Source organism: Tympanuchus pallidicinctus, unplaced genomic scaffold (assembly GCF_026119805.1).
Source record: "Tympanuchus pallidicinctus isolate F22 unplaced genomic scaffold, pur_lepc_1.0 scaffold3, whole genome shotgun sequence".
Lineage (NCBI taxonomy): Eukaryota > Metazoa > Chordata > Aves > Galliformes > Phasianidae > Tympanuchus > Tympanuchus pallidicinctus.
Window position 1 is genome coordinate 9,603,900 of NW_026294747.1, and position 15,644 is coordinate 9,619,543.

The following is a 15,644-nucleotide window of genomic DNA, read 5'->3' on the forward strand; positions in this document are numbered from 1 at the left end:
CTACTTGGAGAAGTAAACAGGCCAGAAATGAAGGTGTGTTCCTCTTCACAGGCAGATACAGTCCCAACAAATGCTAAAACATTCATTTCTGCAGCTCCTCGCAAACAGTGGATCTTTCAGCCCATCTCTTGCTGGATGAGAACAGTGTTGGGAAGCTCAGTGGCTGCCAGGAACTTTCAGAAATGTACCATGTCAGAAGTATGGGCTTTCTGAGATACTGCTGAAGGTGAATCACAGAAGGGCCTGGGCTGAAAAGGACCTCAAAGATCACCGAGTTTCAACCCCCCTGTTTTGCACAGGGCTGCCAACCACCAGACCAGGCTGCCCAGAGCCACATCGAGCCTGGCCTTGAATGCATCCATGTGTATCAATTGCAAAATGTCCCCCACTGGTACTTTTGTACTTCTTCCCTTGTTGCCCTACAAAGTGTAAGAAACTGTTCAAAAAGGAGACACAGGAGCCCTGGTCTTGTAATGATGTTGGTACAGATGGACTGACTGCCAAAAGGAAATGCACACAGTTGACCACCTTAAACACAGACGCGTGTGTGAAGACCATTTAAGAGAGTTTCTTTTTTCAGCTGGTCCACGTAAAGATTTCACTTGTTCGGAATGGTTTTAGAAGAGGAATCAAATGACAGTCTTTTAAGGGTATCTTGTGATAATTTTCTTGAAAACAAATTGATAAATTATTTCATTCTGTCAGTGCAGACAGGGGAAAGGAAGGTCAATTAATCCGCAGCTAAGACTAATAGAATTTTAGAATAGTAAATCAAAAATTAAACCTACTCCTGATCATGAGAATCCTGCCTTGCAGGGCAGGTCTCTGTGCCTTCTTGATACTACGCATCCCATCAAGGTGACCTTAGTTTCACGTCACTGAGGTCAAGCTTTTTAAATTTGAAATAGTTTCAATCACAAGTAGAGAATTGGATACTTTATAGATTCTAAGAAGATTAACAAAGCTCCAGTATTTATCTTTCTCAATACGTATTTTCTAGTGCCCCACTGAATAAGGTTTGCTTCTTACAGATCTTATTTCCTAGCAAAACTGTATGCAATTTGGAATTCTTGTGCAGGGTCAGTTATTCAGTTATATCAGTTATACTATTCCTTCAAACATGGACAGCTATTAACAATGTTTTGTTTTTCTAAATGCCTCAATTAATCGCAGTAATAACATCACATAATTTTATGGCATGTTTAATAGGAATGGTCAACTTCTTCCCTGGCTGACATTTCAGATACCCCTTTTAGTATGAACGAGGTACAGGCAAAGTCCTTGCTTCCTGCTAAGCCCCTGTGCAGAAGTCTGTATGCCAATAATGCCTGGTTTCTGAGAAGCCTATCAAGAGGAAAACATAAGGACTCTTGAGGAGATGTGCACCTATGGCACGGTGGAGGGACAACAGAAGCTAGATAGAAACTTCCAGTTACACGGCTTTGGATTAATCCCTAATGTGAAATAAATGGGTGAAAATGTCATCATGATGAAATAAATAAAGCTCCACAGGAGAAAAACAGTCGCTATGGACAAGACAAACATAATGCAACAAAACCAATGACCACCACAGTCTACCAACAGGAACTGAAATGCATTACTCACTCGGAGGGATGCCAAGCAGGATGTTAATTCTCTGCCCAGAAATCACTCTGCTGTCATTCCCCAGCACGGAACCACTGCCTTGCTTGGCTGCTGCTGCGTCTCCAGACCTGTAAAGGCAGCTTGTTTTCTCTTCAGCTTTGTTCCCTGCTTCTGCACTCCTGTGACTTAACGTTCCTTTGGGCTTTGGGCTGAATATAGTGCAAGAGCTATAATGAAGTGTTATCTTCTGACGTGCAACACAAACGCCTGGAAAGTTCTAGAAACCACAGGTCCCAATCTGTGCCTTCGGAAGGCGCTATTTCTTCAGGATTAGGAGAGCTGTATCTCAGCGGCTTCCGTTCTGCAGGTTCTTTTCTAAGCTTCCATGCACAGCTTTGCAGCAGTGTCCTCTGACTGGCGACAACACACAGGGTGGGAAAGAGCACACAGGGAGAACATGCACAGTTACATGGCGGAATGACAGTAAGCATGTAACGGTGGCACTGTTTAGTGATAAACCCATCCATAACAGATATGCTGTGTGCACGTTTCTGTACGTGGTGGCTGCTTGCATGAATGCTAAAGTGGGCGCTTGTCCTCCAGATCCAGGCAGATAGAAATGAAGAAGAAAAAGAGAAAGGATGATTATTTTCTCGCTAAAGAACAGGCCCACCTGTGATGGCACTGTAAAAGTAAACCTGATTATGCTGGCATACTTACATCGTGCTCTTAACATCTTGCTCTGTTATACCACTAAAGCATCACTTTTAGCATAGTCCCAGGCATCTACAACGATCCCAGGAAGCTCAGATTCATTATACAGCTGTCAGTTATTCAGAGAGGGCTGAAAACCACAACAGTAAGAAAGAGGACTTCAGGAATGAGGCCTGTAGTGTGCAGGTACTGAGCTTTGTGACTGCAGCTCAAGGAGGCAGCTATTAGAAGTGCTGCACTGTATGCTGTAACCACCACCCTGAGAATACAGAAAGGAAAATCCTTTTGCAGATGCTCTCCAGTGCCTCGGCCAGAAACACACTCAGTGCCTTACATTCACCAACAACCTTGAACCGTGCAACGTGTCAAATCCTCCCGCTGAGGATTATGCAACCCGAATTAAAGGCCACCCTACTTTGAAAGGAGAACATACACACAGGGATCTAACACACTTTAATTCACTGACACAGGTTTTACCAACTTTCTTGAGAGTCCCCATATGGAAAAACCTGTATAAGCTTGAAATGAGAAAATTACAGATGGATAAATGTCAGCGATCGTAAGCGAAAATGATGAAATCCCAGTAACACGTGCTGCTAAGATGCTAAAAAGCAAGAAGGGTTTTGCAGTGATGCCAAAGAAGAATTCACCCTCACAGACACATGCTACATAATCAAAAAGGCAGAATAGGCAGTGCTGTTGTCCCAGAGCCTCAGGCTGATAGGCCAAACCTGTCATAGTGTCACTGAATGCAATGGCTCCAAAATCCAGAGCCATGTTCCGCACTCAGCTTTTGAAGACAACCCTGTTACAGTGCTTGTAACACTAAGCATCACTGCTGTAGCCCTACTTGGAACTAGATGTCTGTTACAATACGTGGCATTTGTTCACATTCAGCCTACGCAGCAGCACACCCCATTTGCCTATAAATACAGTGAGAAATGAAACAGAACCTCACTGATTTTTGCTAAGTGAAAGTAAAATCTCTATGGCCCAATTTAATTGAGTTGCCGAGCAGCTTTCCTATTCCTGACACTGACACAGCCCTCATCTTTGTTCTTAGATGCCATCCTAACTTCTAACATGCATGAAACTTGATTTTAGGGTAATTATTTCAATTGCCTGACGAGAATTTTCTGGATTTTTTTTTTTTAAGGCTGACACTTACTGACCTAATAACAGATTGCCACCAAGATGTACTGAAAGATGGTGCAATAAAAAAAGCTGTCAACAGAAAGCTCCCTGAAAGCAAAGTGGTGCCACCTGAGCGGGGAGGTCTGTATGGTCAGACCTGACCCGAGATCCTGATGCAGTATGGGACAGGGCCAGGAGCTGGCTGCTTATGTGAGAGCCCAGCATTCAAGACAAGCTTAAGGAAAGCAAATCCTGCAGAAATACTATCCAATCTGTAAGCTTTATAATTAGCTGGATTTTAATGCTAAAATCTATAGGCAGGTTTATAGCCAACATTATTAGTTTGAGTAAGTTCACTCTACAAATTACTGATACTTCTAACGGCATCGTGCCAGCTGGGATAACCTCAGTAGAAAACACAGAGTTATAGGGACAAATGTGGGGAACAGACTGTGCTGTAAGCATCCCATGTGACTATAAGGGTAGCCTGAAGTTAGGAGACTTGTTTTTTATCAGCTGTGCACGATGATGGAGTCAAAGCCTGCCCTAACCACAGTTTGAGCAGCTAAAGGGGGGGGGGATGAAATCATAGAGAGTAATTTTCAAATTGCTGCTATAGGTGTAACCAATTTATAAAGTGAACTTTTTTTCTCCTCCTCAAGAATGTAAGCATATTTTTTTCTAAATTATGTCCTTTTCCTAAAGCAATTTAGCAAACCAGCATACTGCATTCATTAAACAATTTCAGGATGCTAATTCAAGTCTTTTCATTGCCAGTATGGATAAACATGCCCTTACTGAAAAGAGGGAATCTAAAATTTCGAGGCAGTTAAATGAAAACAACATAGAAATGCATTATCATCCAATACACAGGCATCGCTACTGGGCCATCATTCAATGCAAAACACCAACAGTGAGAGCTGTGCAAATTCTTTGCTCAGTTCCCTGGCAAGAACAGAAAGAATATTTACACAATTAACTCTGAACACTTACAGAGCAGAACCCCAGAAGGTGTATTTCATATGAAGAACAGAAGCAACACAGGTTCATAAAGTAGCACATTATCTGTAGTAAGATTAGTTCAAGCCTTATATATGTAATTCTTTCTTCTAGTAATAAAAATAAAAGCATTTGAAATACCTGAGAGCTGTCAGCACCTAATTCTAGTAAAGGTGACTGCTGTTCTGTCCTGTGCTGTCCTTATTTGCCAAATAAAGATCTTTCCCTGGTGAGGACATGCTTCTCCAAAAAAAGGAAAAGCTTACAAATACAGGTGTAGGACAGCAATGTGATAGCATGGGGGGACTAGCTAGAATTCCAGAGGATCAAATATTTAGAGGTAAAAATGGAGGTCTAACACTCAGCACCCATAGAGACCTCAGTGATGCCTGGGCTTGTTCAAAGAAAGACCTCCTTACATCTTTGTTTATCCAAAGGGAGCAAAAACCCAGAAGGTCTGGCACTGGTTCTCCACAATGTCATCTGAGTGCACATTTTTCAGTCGTGCAGCTACCAGATTTTGGGAACAGCTCTTTCCACCAGATCTCTTTCATTCCCTCGTAAGGATGCGATCTGTGGCACTATGGTAAGGCAACGTGAATAGTGAGATCTGCCCAGTCATTATAGCAAAACCATCCTTACAGCCTTCTTAGCATCAGAATCTCTAACAGCGTGCTACAACATCCCTGTTTGATGGGATGAGTGCACCTTTATGTGCCACATATCCTACAAAAGGAACAGAGTGGTGTTTAGCTTCTAGAAAACAAACTGTTTTAGGGCACTGGCACATTTCAGTTCACAGAATCGCTTTAAGCCTTTTGAAAAGAAAAATAAGGCAGCACTACAAAGGGAATTTGTATAACAGTCTGCCTCCAGGCTTGTGGACAGCTCTGCTCATTGATCTGCAACCAGTGATTTGGAAACTCTGGTTTACCCAATGTTTACTGAAAGAAATTGCGATTACATTTTAGGCAAGCTTTTCTATCTGCTTCTTTTTAATGTGTTAATTTGCTCCACTGAAAAGCCAAAGGGCCAAATTGCCCCCTGTGATAAGGCTTTTATTGTGGGAGCATCACTGGATGTGCACCAAAGGCATTATTCATCTGTGGAGAGATCACTGAGGAATATTGTCAAAATAAACACTTTTGAGTTGCACGTCCCTGAAGAAAAGATAAAGGGATTGTGAACAGAATGAGGAGGAACAGAACATCGGAGATGAAGAAAATTAGATAAAGGGCCAGGAAGAAACTGTTTGATGTACGCAGAGTGACAAGTTAGATTAAGAACTTCATTAAAGCATGCAGTATTTGCCTATAAGCAATTCAGGCAAGGAATTTGTTTACAACTCTCTGCCAAAATCAACAGCAGCTGCAAAAGAAATCAATAGCAAGATTTTAAATCATATTAAATTTACTGTATCCAAACACTCATAGGACTGTGTGAAGGAAATACACAGCTCGGTGCCATTCTACTCTTTGTCACACTGAGTAAACAAGATTATGTTCTGTTGCACATTAATGTGCAGCCTCTCCAGAAGCTACAGCCAATATGAGTATGCCACTAAATACTCCTGTGTTACTTTCAGATGCACATATGTCTGAAAAATGCATACTGATTCCAAGACTTACTGCTGCTGTGGAGGACAGTGTAACTGTGGGGACTAAGGCATGACTCAGACAGAACCTGCTGCGACTTTACTAAGTTAGCAGAACAAAATCTGCAGATGTGCTGGAAAACTTGTAATATGAGCTGGTATTGCTAAGCAGCAGGGCCCTTCAACAGAAAGTGCCCACCAGAAATTAAACAGGTGCTAGTCCAAATTATGAGCAACTGCTTCTGGAGAGGAGGGCAACGGTCAAGTGAAGGAAAGGAGCACTGCACTCAACAACCATGAGGAGTCAGGGGTTTGGCAAAGACCACTCAGCACAAATCGTGCTGTTAGTCCCAGGTTAACACCTCCCTGTGGTGACCTAAATTTACTGTGGGGCACTTCTTTCTCGGCAGCATGTTGGCTGATGTCCCTGCGTGACTGATTCGGTTACGATGACGGGAGTTTGAGGCACCACATTCCTCCTGGCATGCTTACAGGTTAAAGAAATTCCTGGCCTGGAAAGAATACACGGTGAGAGTGAGGTTACACAATGCACTAGCAGCAAAGATGCTGAACTCTGCCCTTGCCCTGCCCCTTATTCTCACCCTTGGGCACAAGCTTCCGTGCCAGTTCCCTGTGAGTCAGGGTGCAAGCTAGATCACTATTAAGATCTGGATTAAAAATAACCTCTCCTTAACCAACTCTGCTCTCAAAGCCAACACATTGTATATTTGCACCACAAGATGCTTAGTTACTTTAACAGAGTTTTGTGCACAGAGTGGCAGAAAACTATGTCAGGTGTCACTTTCCCAGGCTATAAAGGCAACTCAGGAGTGGTGATCACAGAATTAAAGCCACCCGTTCGATCATCCGCATGCTGCAGAGTTCTTGAAATCCAGAACAGGCCTACGCACCAGCACCAAGAATTCCTGTCTGCCCCTTTTTTGCAGTAGCTCAAGCAAAAATTCTGCTTTTCACTGGAGTTCATTTTTGAAGACTGGTGGAAGGTAACCAAAGGCATAAGGGCCCCCTCTGTTAAAAGCCAAAGTGAGATCATGGATGAGGATGTGAGGCAGTGGGAAACCACAGAATACACAGAAAAAGAAAGCATCCATGTCCAAAGTGCTCAGTACCAGACATCAGCTCATGACTCATCATTTTGAACATTCTTTGAGGGAATGGACTGCTCTTTTCTCTCAAACAAAAGGTGCCTTTCCACTTCATACCACTGTGTGGAAAAGCTTCTTGTAAAGAGATCTGAAAAAATGACAGAGCCTCCTGTTATTCACGGATGACATTTGACAGGCTGAGTCCATCAACAACACACTGCTCAAAGCCAGCAGAGTTTTCTCATAGAAAAGAAATATTAGAAAAAAAAAGACAGCATTACTTATTTCCATCCCTTATCTATCTGCAATTTTCTTGCCCGTATACTGGGAAAGAGACCTGAAGGCAAAACGTGAAGAAGACAGAATATTTCTTTTATTAGTTGAAATCATACAGTCCAGATGGCACAACCACTCCTTATGGCCTGCCTCTATCGTATAAAAGGAGCTGACAGCTACGAGACGAGCAGATTTGATCTCATTTTCTCCTTATGTAATGTTTGGTTGTGCAACCAAGTAAAGTCCATAAAGAGTAAAAAGGTGGATCTGAGTACACACAGTATAAAATACAACTGCTTTTTTCTCTTTACTCGCATTTCAATACCTTTCTGGTAAAGGACATACAGATCCTGTTACTTCACGTGTCATTGGCAATTACGTTATATGGAACAGTGGCAAAAAGATTCTCTTTCTTTTAAAGGTGCTTTATGCTGTGCTTTCAGTTGCAGCTCTTGGCTTCTGAGACATTTAGGGAAGAAGAGAAGCTTCGTTCTTTGCTTGTGTTTTGAAATGGCATTTGTTTACATATCCCATTCAAATGAGAAAAAAGGAGACAAAAACCTCACCCTATTTTAAGCTACTCGGTGTCCTTCCAGCATCTGATTTGTATGCAGCGTACGCTGCGTTCGCCTAGAAGGATTCAGCTCACTAGCTGGCACGTTTACATCACAGAACAGCATACAGTTTCAAATGGTTTCAGGCATCATTACAATGGGAAATAAATATGAAAAGTGGTTGTTGCTGAAAGTTCAAAAAATGCAGTCAACAAATAGTGAAATCGCAAAAGGCCAGACAAATTTAATAAAATATTTCCATTCACCTTCCTCAGCTTTACACAGCCTCCTTCAAATAAGAAGATTCTCTGCAGAGAGCCTTTACCCAACTGTTTGTATCACTTCATACAAAATATGGCTGAATCACCACAGCAATACAAGGCTACAAATTCCCAACACGCAACATGCCAAATTCAACGTACGTTACGATTTCTTGGCATCTAGAGCTTTCCCTTTTCTGTTCTCCCCCATACATTTTCATTTGAAACAAATTAAAAAGCACACAGATGTTAAAACATAAAGACAGCTTAGAATTTAAGTGACTTGTGCAACATTATTTTGTGCTTTCTACTTCTCCTTTTCCTCCTACTGTGATTAAAATTCATCATGCCCTTCTCTACACGTACAATAGTGATACATCAAGTTCAGTCCAGATAGGTTTTCAACCCTCAGACTTGGCCGTAAGCTACATGAGATCCTTGCAAATTCAAAAAAGTGCATTATTTTTTTGTTTTTTTATGATCTTTCTTTCACGTTGGATGAAGTGAAGATCTGATTATTCGCTGTAGGAATGCAACCTTGAGGTACGATTGCAGCCTGGGAATAATTCTTACAATGCAAAAAGAAATTTGTTGAGGGCGCACTTTCTGGGTTTAAAAAAGACACACCGTTGTAACGGTGCTACTGGAGCCACAGTAGATCATGGCACACCTCCAGAACATAATCAAGGACATGAGATAGAACTTCTATTTACACAAACTCGAAGCCGCTTCCAGAAAAAAATATGACAGAAAAAGAAAAAAGAAAAAAAAAAAAAAAAAAAGGAAAGCATTATTTCCTGAATGTCCTGAATTTTTAGAAGGTTCCTTTTAAATTTCTCTCCAGCAATCCAGTGGTCCTCCACAACTGCATTCTCCCTGACCTCAGCACGGACCATAAGTGACAGCGGCAGGGATTGGGAATCATACGGCAAACCGATTCCTCTGAGAGGACGCTCTCCCACGCCCCTTTACTCACAAGCCAGCTTGCTGTCAAAACTTGAAAGGGCAATAGCAAAGGCTTGTAGAGCACACATTGGGTAGTTGTAGTCCATGGTGAACACGTCCTCAGCCACGCGGCCAAACTGCATCACTATATACTCAGCTGCAAAAAGGCCACAAGAAGCGACAAAGCATTAGTTTTGCTTGCAGCTCTCATTCAATAAGCACACATGCAACATCCTCCTCTGGCCCAGCTGAACAAAACACAAACTCGCTCCCATCAAACTGCACAACACGTAACTCGTGAGAGTGGGTGTGGTGATATCACAGGGAGAAGCAAGGATAGGCTGAGTGAGGAATATCTGAGTGACCAAGGATTGTGAGCCTTGTTAGAAAATTACAGATCTGCAAATACAGAAGGAGAACTGTTTCTCCATAACATGTTCAAGTGCATTACGTGTGCTGAGTTTCACATGTATCAAGAATGAATTACTTCTATTCCTACTTAATTACAGGCAAGTGGACAAGTAAGGATAAGGGGGGAAGAAAAAATACGATTGTGATCTAGATGTTGTCACATCTCTGTTCTGTCAACTCAAAAAACACTCCATAGTTTTCTTTTTTTGTACTCCTTGTCCTCTGTCTCAAGAACGAGGCAGAGGAGCAGTGAGTTGGACCCAAGCAACTAAAATAAACTCACTCAGGTAACAGCAAGGGCAGAATCACTCTCAGGTTGGGTATGCAGTACTGTTGCTACGCATTACAGATAAGGAATGATACTTACGATCATTATCATGAATAATTTGGAAGTTTTTCACTGAGGCCTGTGTGACTCGACCATGGAAATTTAAAACATAGGACTGGGTGTCATCGTTCCAGACGGGAGTTTTGTTGTGCAGCTCAATGACGCTCTCTGTGTTTTTGTTCTGCCATCTTGCAAGCAGCGTCTCATGTTCCTGCACACAGCGCAGATGAACGCTTCGGGTTAACAGTCTCACAAGATGAACAAATATATTCACGCCAAAAAAACCCCCACACGACTCCACTAATCAATCCCAAAGGCTGAACTGTCCTTCTCAATTCTCAGCACAGCATCATAGAATGAAACAGAGATTTCTGAGTATCTTAACGAGGCTGTGCGCTCAAGTGCTTTCCACGCCTTGGAAAAGGTTAGCTGTATCTTTTGTTATCAAAGTACAGTTATTTGTAGTGCTGTGCTGACTCACAGAACTAGTCACACATCCCGTTGTTATTCATCTGTTTAAAATACTTGTTTAGTCTCTGAATCTCTAGAAATGAAGAAAAGAATAACAACTGAAAAAAGAACAAACTCTAACTGAAGGAGAATTCAAGTAGTTTTTTATGACTGACTATTTCTTGGTCTGACTTACATTTCTTGGTCTGATGGAAACTCTTTCATGGTCCATATTCATTCCTGGTATGATCACACTCATCTTACGAGGTCCTTTGAAGCCCAGGACATTTGTTTCCTAAAAATATTTAGAAAAGAGTTCATCATATTATGTATTTTTAAAGTCCACTTCTTCAGCAGAGGAACAGTAGAGCAGCAGCCCACGGGCCTTAAGTCAATCCATCAAAAAATATTCTGAGCTCCCACATTTACTTGCATGCCAAACATTCCAGCTTCATCTGAGCAACTCTGACAACAGGAAAAATAGAAGCAGGCATGTTTCCAAAGACATTCTCAGCACTGGGCACCAGCAACCTTAATACAAGTTTAAAAAAAAAAAATCCCTTTGTTAAATATAAGGATATGGACCAACCAGATTGTTTGGGTACTGCTAAAACTGAAAACAAAGTAGTTGTAATTTAGAAAACATAAAATGTAGTCACACATTTTGATGGGAGACCAAATTAAATACATTTATTCCAGAGTCAGCACAGGGATGAACAAGAAGAAGCTGCCAGGAAGAGTGTCTGTTGCCAGTGCTGTGGCTTCCCAAGTCTTTGGATATGTTATGCTTAGAGATGAGCATGGCAAAAAAAACCCCAACACAACACATTAGCATGAATGCAAATTTTTGAGCTATGAAAGCAGAGAAATAAAAGAGATACCATGGGCACCAACATGTAATACAAGTTCCTCCATTAAGTAAGTGTCATTTGATGTGTTTCTGACCAGCTTTTTACAAAAGCATCCAGTACTGTACTCTCCTCTCAAAACAGAACCACATGAAACAGTGATACCTCTGAAAGATCCAATCCATCCCTTAGTTTGTGGTATTTTTGGGGGGGGGAGGGAGAAGTCAGGGCTGTCACATGTAAACTTTCCCTTTCACCTCTGCCACGTGCAGGGGTCTGTGCAACATTTACTAGTTATGGAACACGTTTTTCCATCCATCAGACCTTTGAAATCCCTTTGGTTATTTCAGCAAACCATCTGGAGATTCTAAACAATTCACTGAAGTTTTTAATGCACACAAAGAAAATTCCACAGAGACATTTTAATGAATACTCTTGAAGTAATCCAGGTATATTCATATATCTCCACGACTATATATACATTAATTGGGAAAATTGAACCTCTTTTCTGAATCCCTTACATCATGGCCCTTGGCAAAGTAAACCAATGTTTAGCTTAGCTGGAGGCATCTGCTTGGTTTTGTATAGTGACAAAACTCAAACAAAAAAGGCTGTCAGCAGATTTTATATGCAGGATGAGAGATTCAGCAGAGCAGAATACATCTAAGGTGCATGCTCATGCTTACTTTCCACTAGATACTGACAATATTGCTCTTCTCTGCAATGCTTTACAAGCTTACTGCTCCATAAGCTGCAGTTACGCTGTATACAATTCATTTAGATGCCGACTGGTTGAAAACATTGTAAAATTAAATAATAGTGCTGAATCACTTTCCTCCCAACAAGTAGCATTATCTCTCTGCAACAATCTGACTGTGCTCTTTGGATTTTACTTCAGTGCTAAAAATCAGCATTTCTGCCAAATGTTAAGGGAATTGTTTCTATTCTCACACTGTTTCAATCAACAATTACATCAAAGATTTCTTGGCAAAAGTGACCCTTTTGCTAAGCTCAAGGTATAGGATTAAGATTCTAAAGGTGTATAACATATGAAGAAAACAGTAGGGACAAAAGAAGAGCTTCAAGAAAGAGCAGACCTTTCCACTATACCTTGCATCCAAACACAATTAGTTCCCTTGTCCTTTCCCCTTACCTGCTTCTCTGCTATGTCCCTGCTCCACTACACTGTGCATACTTTCAAGACTACAAATAGCATTCATATGGGAACACAGGAACTCACAATTGAGTCACCCCAAATACGCCTTCAGCAACTTCACTCTCTGGACTTGATTTACACATGTACCTTGTCCTTCCTATATTCTGCAGATTCCTTCCAGAGGAAGCCCAGAACCTCAAAACGACATTTGAGCACAAAGAAAGCGATTGCAGTTTGAGCAGAAAGATGTATTTTTCCAATACGTGAAGGGACAGGAGGGGCAAAGGCTGTTTACAAGGGTGGACAGAGATAGGACAAGGAGGAATGGTTTTAAACTGAGGCAGGGGAGGTTTAGGCTAGATATTAGGAAGAAGTTTTTCACTCAGAGGGTGGTGAGGCACTGGAACAGGTTGCCCAAGGAGGTTATGGGTGCCCCATCCCTGGAGGCATTCAAGGCCAGGCTGGATGTGGCTCTGGGCAGCCTGGTCTGCTGGTTGGCGACCCTGCACATAGCAGGAGGGTTGAAACTACATGATCATTGTGGTCCTTTTCAACCCAGGCCATTCTATCATGCTATGATTCCCTCCACTCTTTGTATATGTAGTTTTATTACTGCTTTATTTAAAGTACAGCCATACCTTGCAGTATCAGCTGAGCTCCCTGCCTGCAGAATTTGAATTGTGAGATGCTAAGGATGTAAAAGAAGCTGCAGCAGAATCTAGTGGTACAAGCAGTACAGTTACACCTCCCTGCCTCTTGATAATTTTGCCAAGCGATTCTGCAATCAGCCATTAGGTGTTGCTCTAGGTTTATTAATATGCCAGCCTGCCATCGTCAAGAAGAGTAAAAATGGCTAAGAGCACTTGTTAAAACTCCGTTATTGCATTAACTTTATTAAATATTACTTGGTTCCACCCAAAATTCAAACCCTATGTCTGAGAGCCCAGTCCAAACGCTCCCTGAACTCTGGCACTTGAGGCTATGACATTACTGTGGGCAGTCTGTTATGGGGCCTGCCCACCTTCTGGTGCAGAACTTGTCCCTAACTCCCAGCTGCCCCTCCCCTGACACACTCCATGCCATTCCCTTGGGCCCTATTGCTCTCACCAGAGAGCAGAGCTCACTCCCTCTAAAAGGAGCTGCAGCCACAATGCGGCCTCCTCTCAGCCTCCTCTGCTCTGGGCTCGACAAACTAAGGGATCTCAGCTGCTCCCTCATACATCCCAGCCTCTAGACCCTTCATCATCTTTGTTGCTCTCCTTTGGACACTCTCTAATAATTCTATGTCCTTCTTATATTGCCACAAACTGCACAGACCTGGAGTAGTCCCAGCTAACCAGCAAATTTTCCCAATTTTCACAAGGGGCAAGAGAGAAGATCCTGCAGTTGGTCCCAGAGCCCATCATCAGTTTTGAAGACAGGTGAAGAAGGCATTAAACATCTTTGTTTTGTCTGCATCTCAATTTATGTGGTGATCATCCTCATAAAGTAACCAAGCATTGTTATTTCTGTGGTTACCATATTTAGAAAAGCCCTTTTTGTTGTCATCCACAGTACTGGCATGTTTCAACTCCAATTGTGCTTTGGCCACACAAATTTTCTATCTACAGTGGTGAATAGCATCTCTCTAAGTCTTCCCACATCACCCAAACTCACTTCCAATGCCCATACAGAATTGTAGGGGTTGGAAGGGACCTCTAGAACACATTATTTTTCCACCTAAGCTCTAAAAGAAGATCAGTGAGCGCAGATGCATCAACACTTTCTCACTGTATAAACTAGAATGCTGAATCATCAGCAGGTCAGGTGCAGTAAGTTGGTGGAACCAGGTACAGCTTGCTCTCCTGATGGGTACTTGACTGGATGAGCTGGAAGATAGCAAACAGCATAGTGGTGCTTTCAGCCTGTTGTTTATTACAGCTTTTGCTGCAGGAAAAATCTCAAGGCAGGATTTAAAAGAAAACTTTAGAACAAGGGTGTTTCAGGAATGCTCTTTATAGCATTTTTTACTGTGGTTCTGCTGCAGCCAGCAACAATAATCTTATCTTAGCAAACCTATCTATTAGTGAAACATCATTCAGATTTCCTTTTGTCCTCTAGCCATAGCACACCTGCAAGCCTTCTGCCTTTCTCCATGACATCAAGTGGACTAAGTCATCTTCTTATACAAATGTACAGCTTTTATACTGCTGAACTGAAAACAACATATAAAAACAGCTTTAGTGTTAGCCACATTTTCTCAGAAGCCATGCTTCTGTTCTTTGCAATATCTGCTCTGCATTTCCAAATAGTTCTACTGGCTGCAGCGGAGTTGTCTATTTGGTAACGTTAATGGTTCAAATATCAGTGTTATTCACTCTTACAAGAAGTGCCTTGACTTTTCAGTGCATGTCCTTTTTTGAACTATTCTTGTGTTCTCTTTGTATTTCCAGTGTGCACCAAACAATTACCTGGATCCAGTGAATGCTCTCCTATGTAAACCGGTAAAATTCCCTTTATTAAAAATGCAAGTTACTCTAGGTTCTTACTGAGACTTCAGTTGATAAATAGAAACTCACATCAAATTCTGGACTCTGATGTGAAATCCTGCTAACTGGATTGCTCTTTACTTTCCTTTTCCTTTCCTGCTTAAAGTTTCCAGGCTCCCCACATTTCTTCCCATGTCCTAAAGCTAAATCTATCCAGAAACACATTCTGTGCACACACAGGGACACGCTGCAATGGCTGGATTTCAAACTGAAAGAGCTCCAGGCATTCCTGATTAGATCTGGACAGCAACTTTTCAGACAAAAGTGTTCTTGGGTATTTTTGTCAGTTATTGAACTGGGAAAACAGAAAACCTTCTGTAGAACTGCACTTACCAATTCTGACTGGAAGAATTCTTCAGGCCCAGAGATTTCTGGACAGAAAGAATACTCTCATCATAACAGTCACCCAGGAATTGTTCTAAAACAACAGCTGTGCTTTAAGTCCTGACTGTCTGCAATGCCCCAGCAAACACTGTTTAGTCTCCTCTAACAGGCTGCTTTCTCGTTCAGTTGCATTTTGTCTTCCTATTAAAAAGGAGTTTAATAGCTTTGATCAGCCTCTTATCCATTTACCTGTGTTTTGCATGGCAGGGGCCTCCTCTAAAATATCATTAGAAAGTATCAGGCCCTAGTGCAGTAATTCCATGTGTGCAGCTCCTCCCAGCTCTGGAGGCTCTCTCAGATGATGTCTGCAGGCTGTGAAGCATCCTACCCCTTCAAGAAGGTTATGTAAAACCTCTAACAGCTTTTGACCGAA

At 41.9% G+C, this 15,644-nt stretch overlaps 1 protein-coding gene across 3 annotated transcripts in view; it reads right to left on the minus strand.

Annotated features, from left to right (window-relative positions):
* Nucleotides 1-7,486: 7,486 nt before the first annotated feature.
* The window catches only part of TUB (TUB bipartite transcription factor), a 124,135-nt gene continuing 115,977 nt past the window's right edge, over nt 7,487-15,644 (minus strand). For all 3 annotated transcript variants that reach the window (XM_052693446.1, XM_052693447.1, XM_052693448.1), the window contains 3 exons: nt 10,552-10,650; nt 9,945-10,116; nt 7,487-9,323 (listed from right to left, as the gene is read on the minus strand). In XM_052693446.1, the coding sequence (XP_052549406.1) occupies nt 9,190-9,323; nt 9,945-10,116; nt 10,552-10,650 (405 nt within the window). In that variant the 3' untranslated portion in view covers nt 7,487-9,189. The remainder of the gene's footprint in view (nt 9,324-9,944; nt 10,117-10,551; nt 10,651-15,644) is intronic.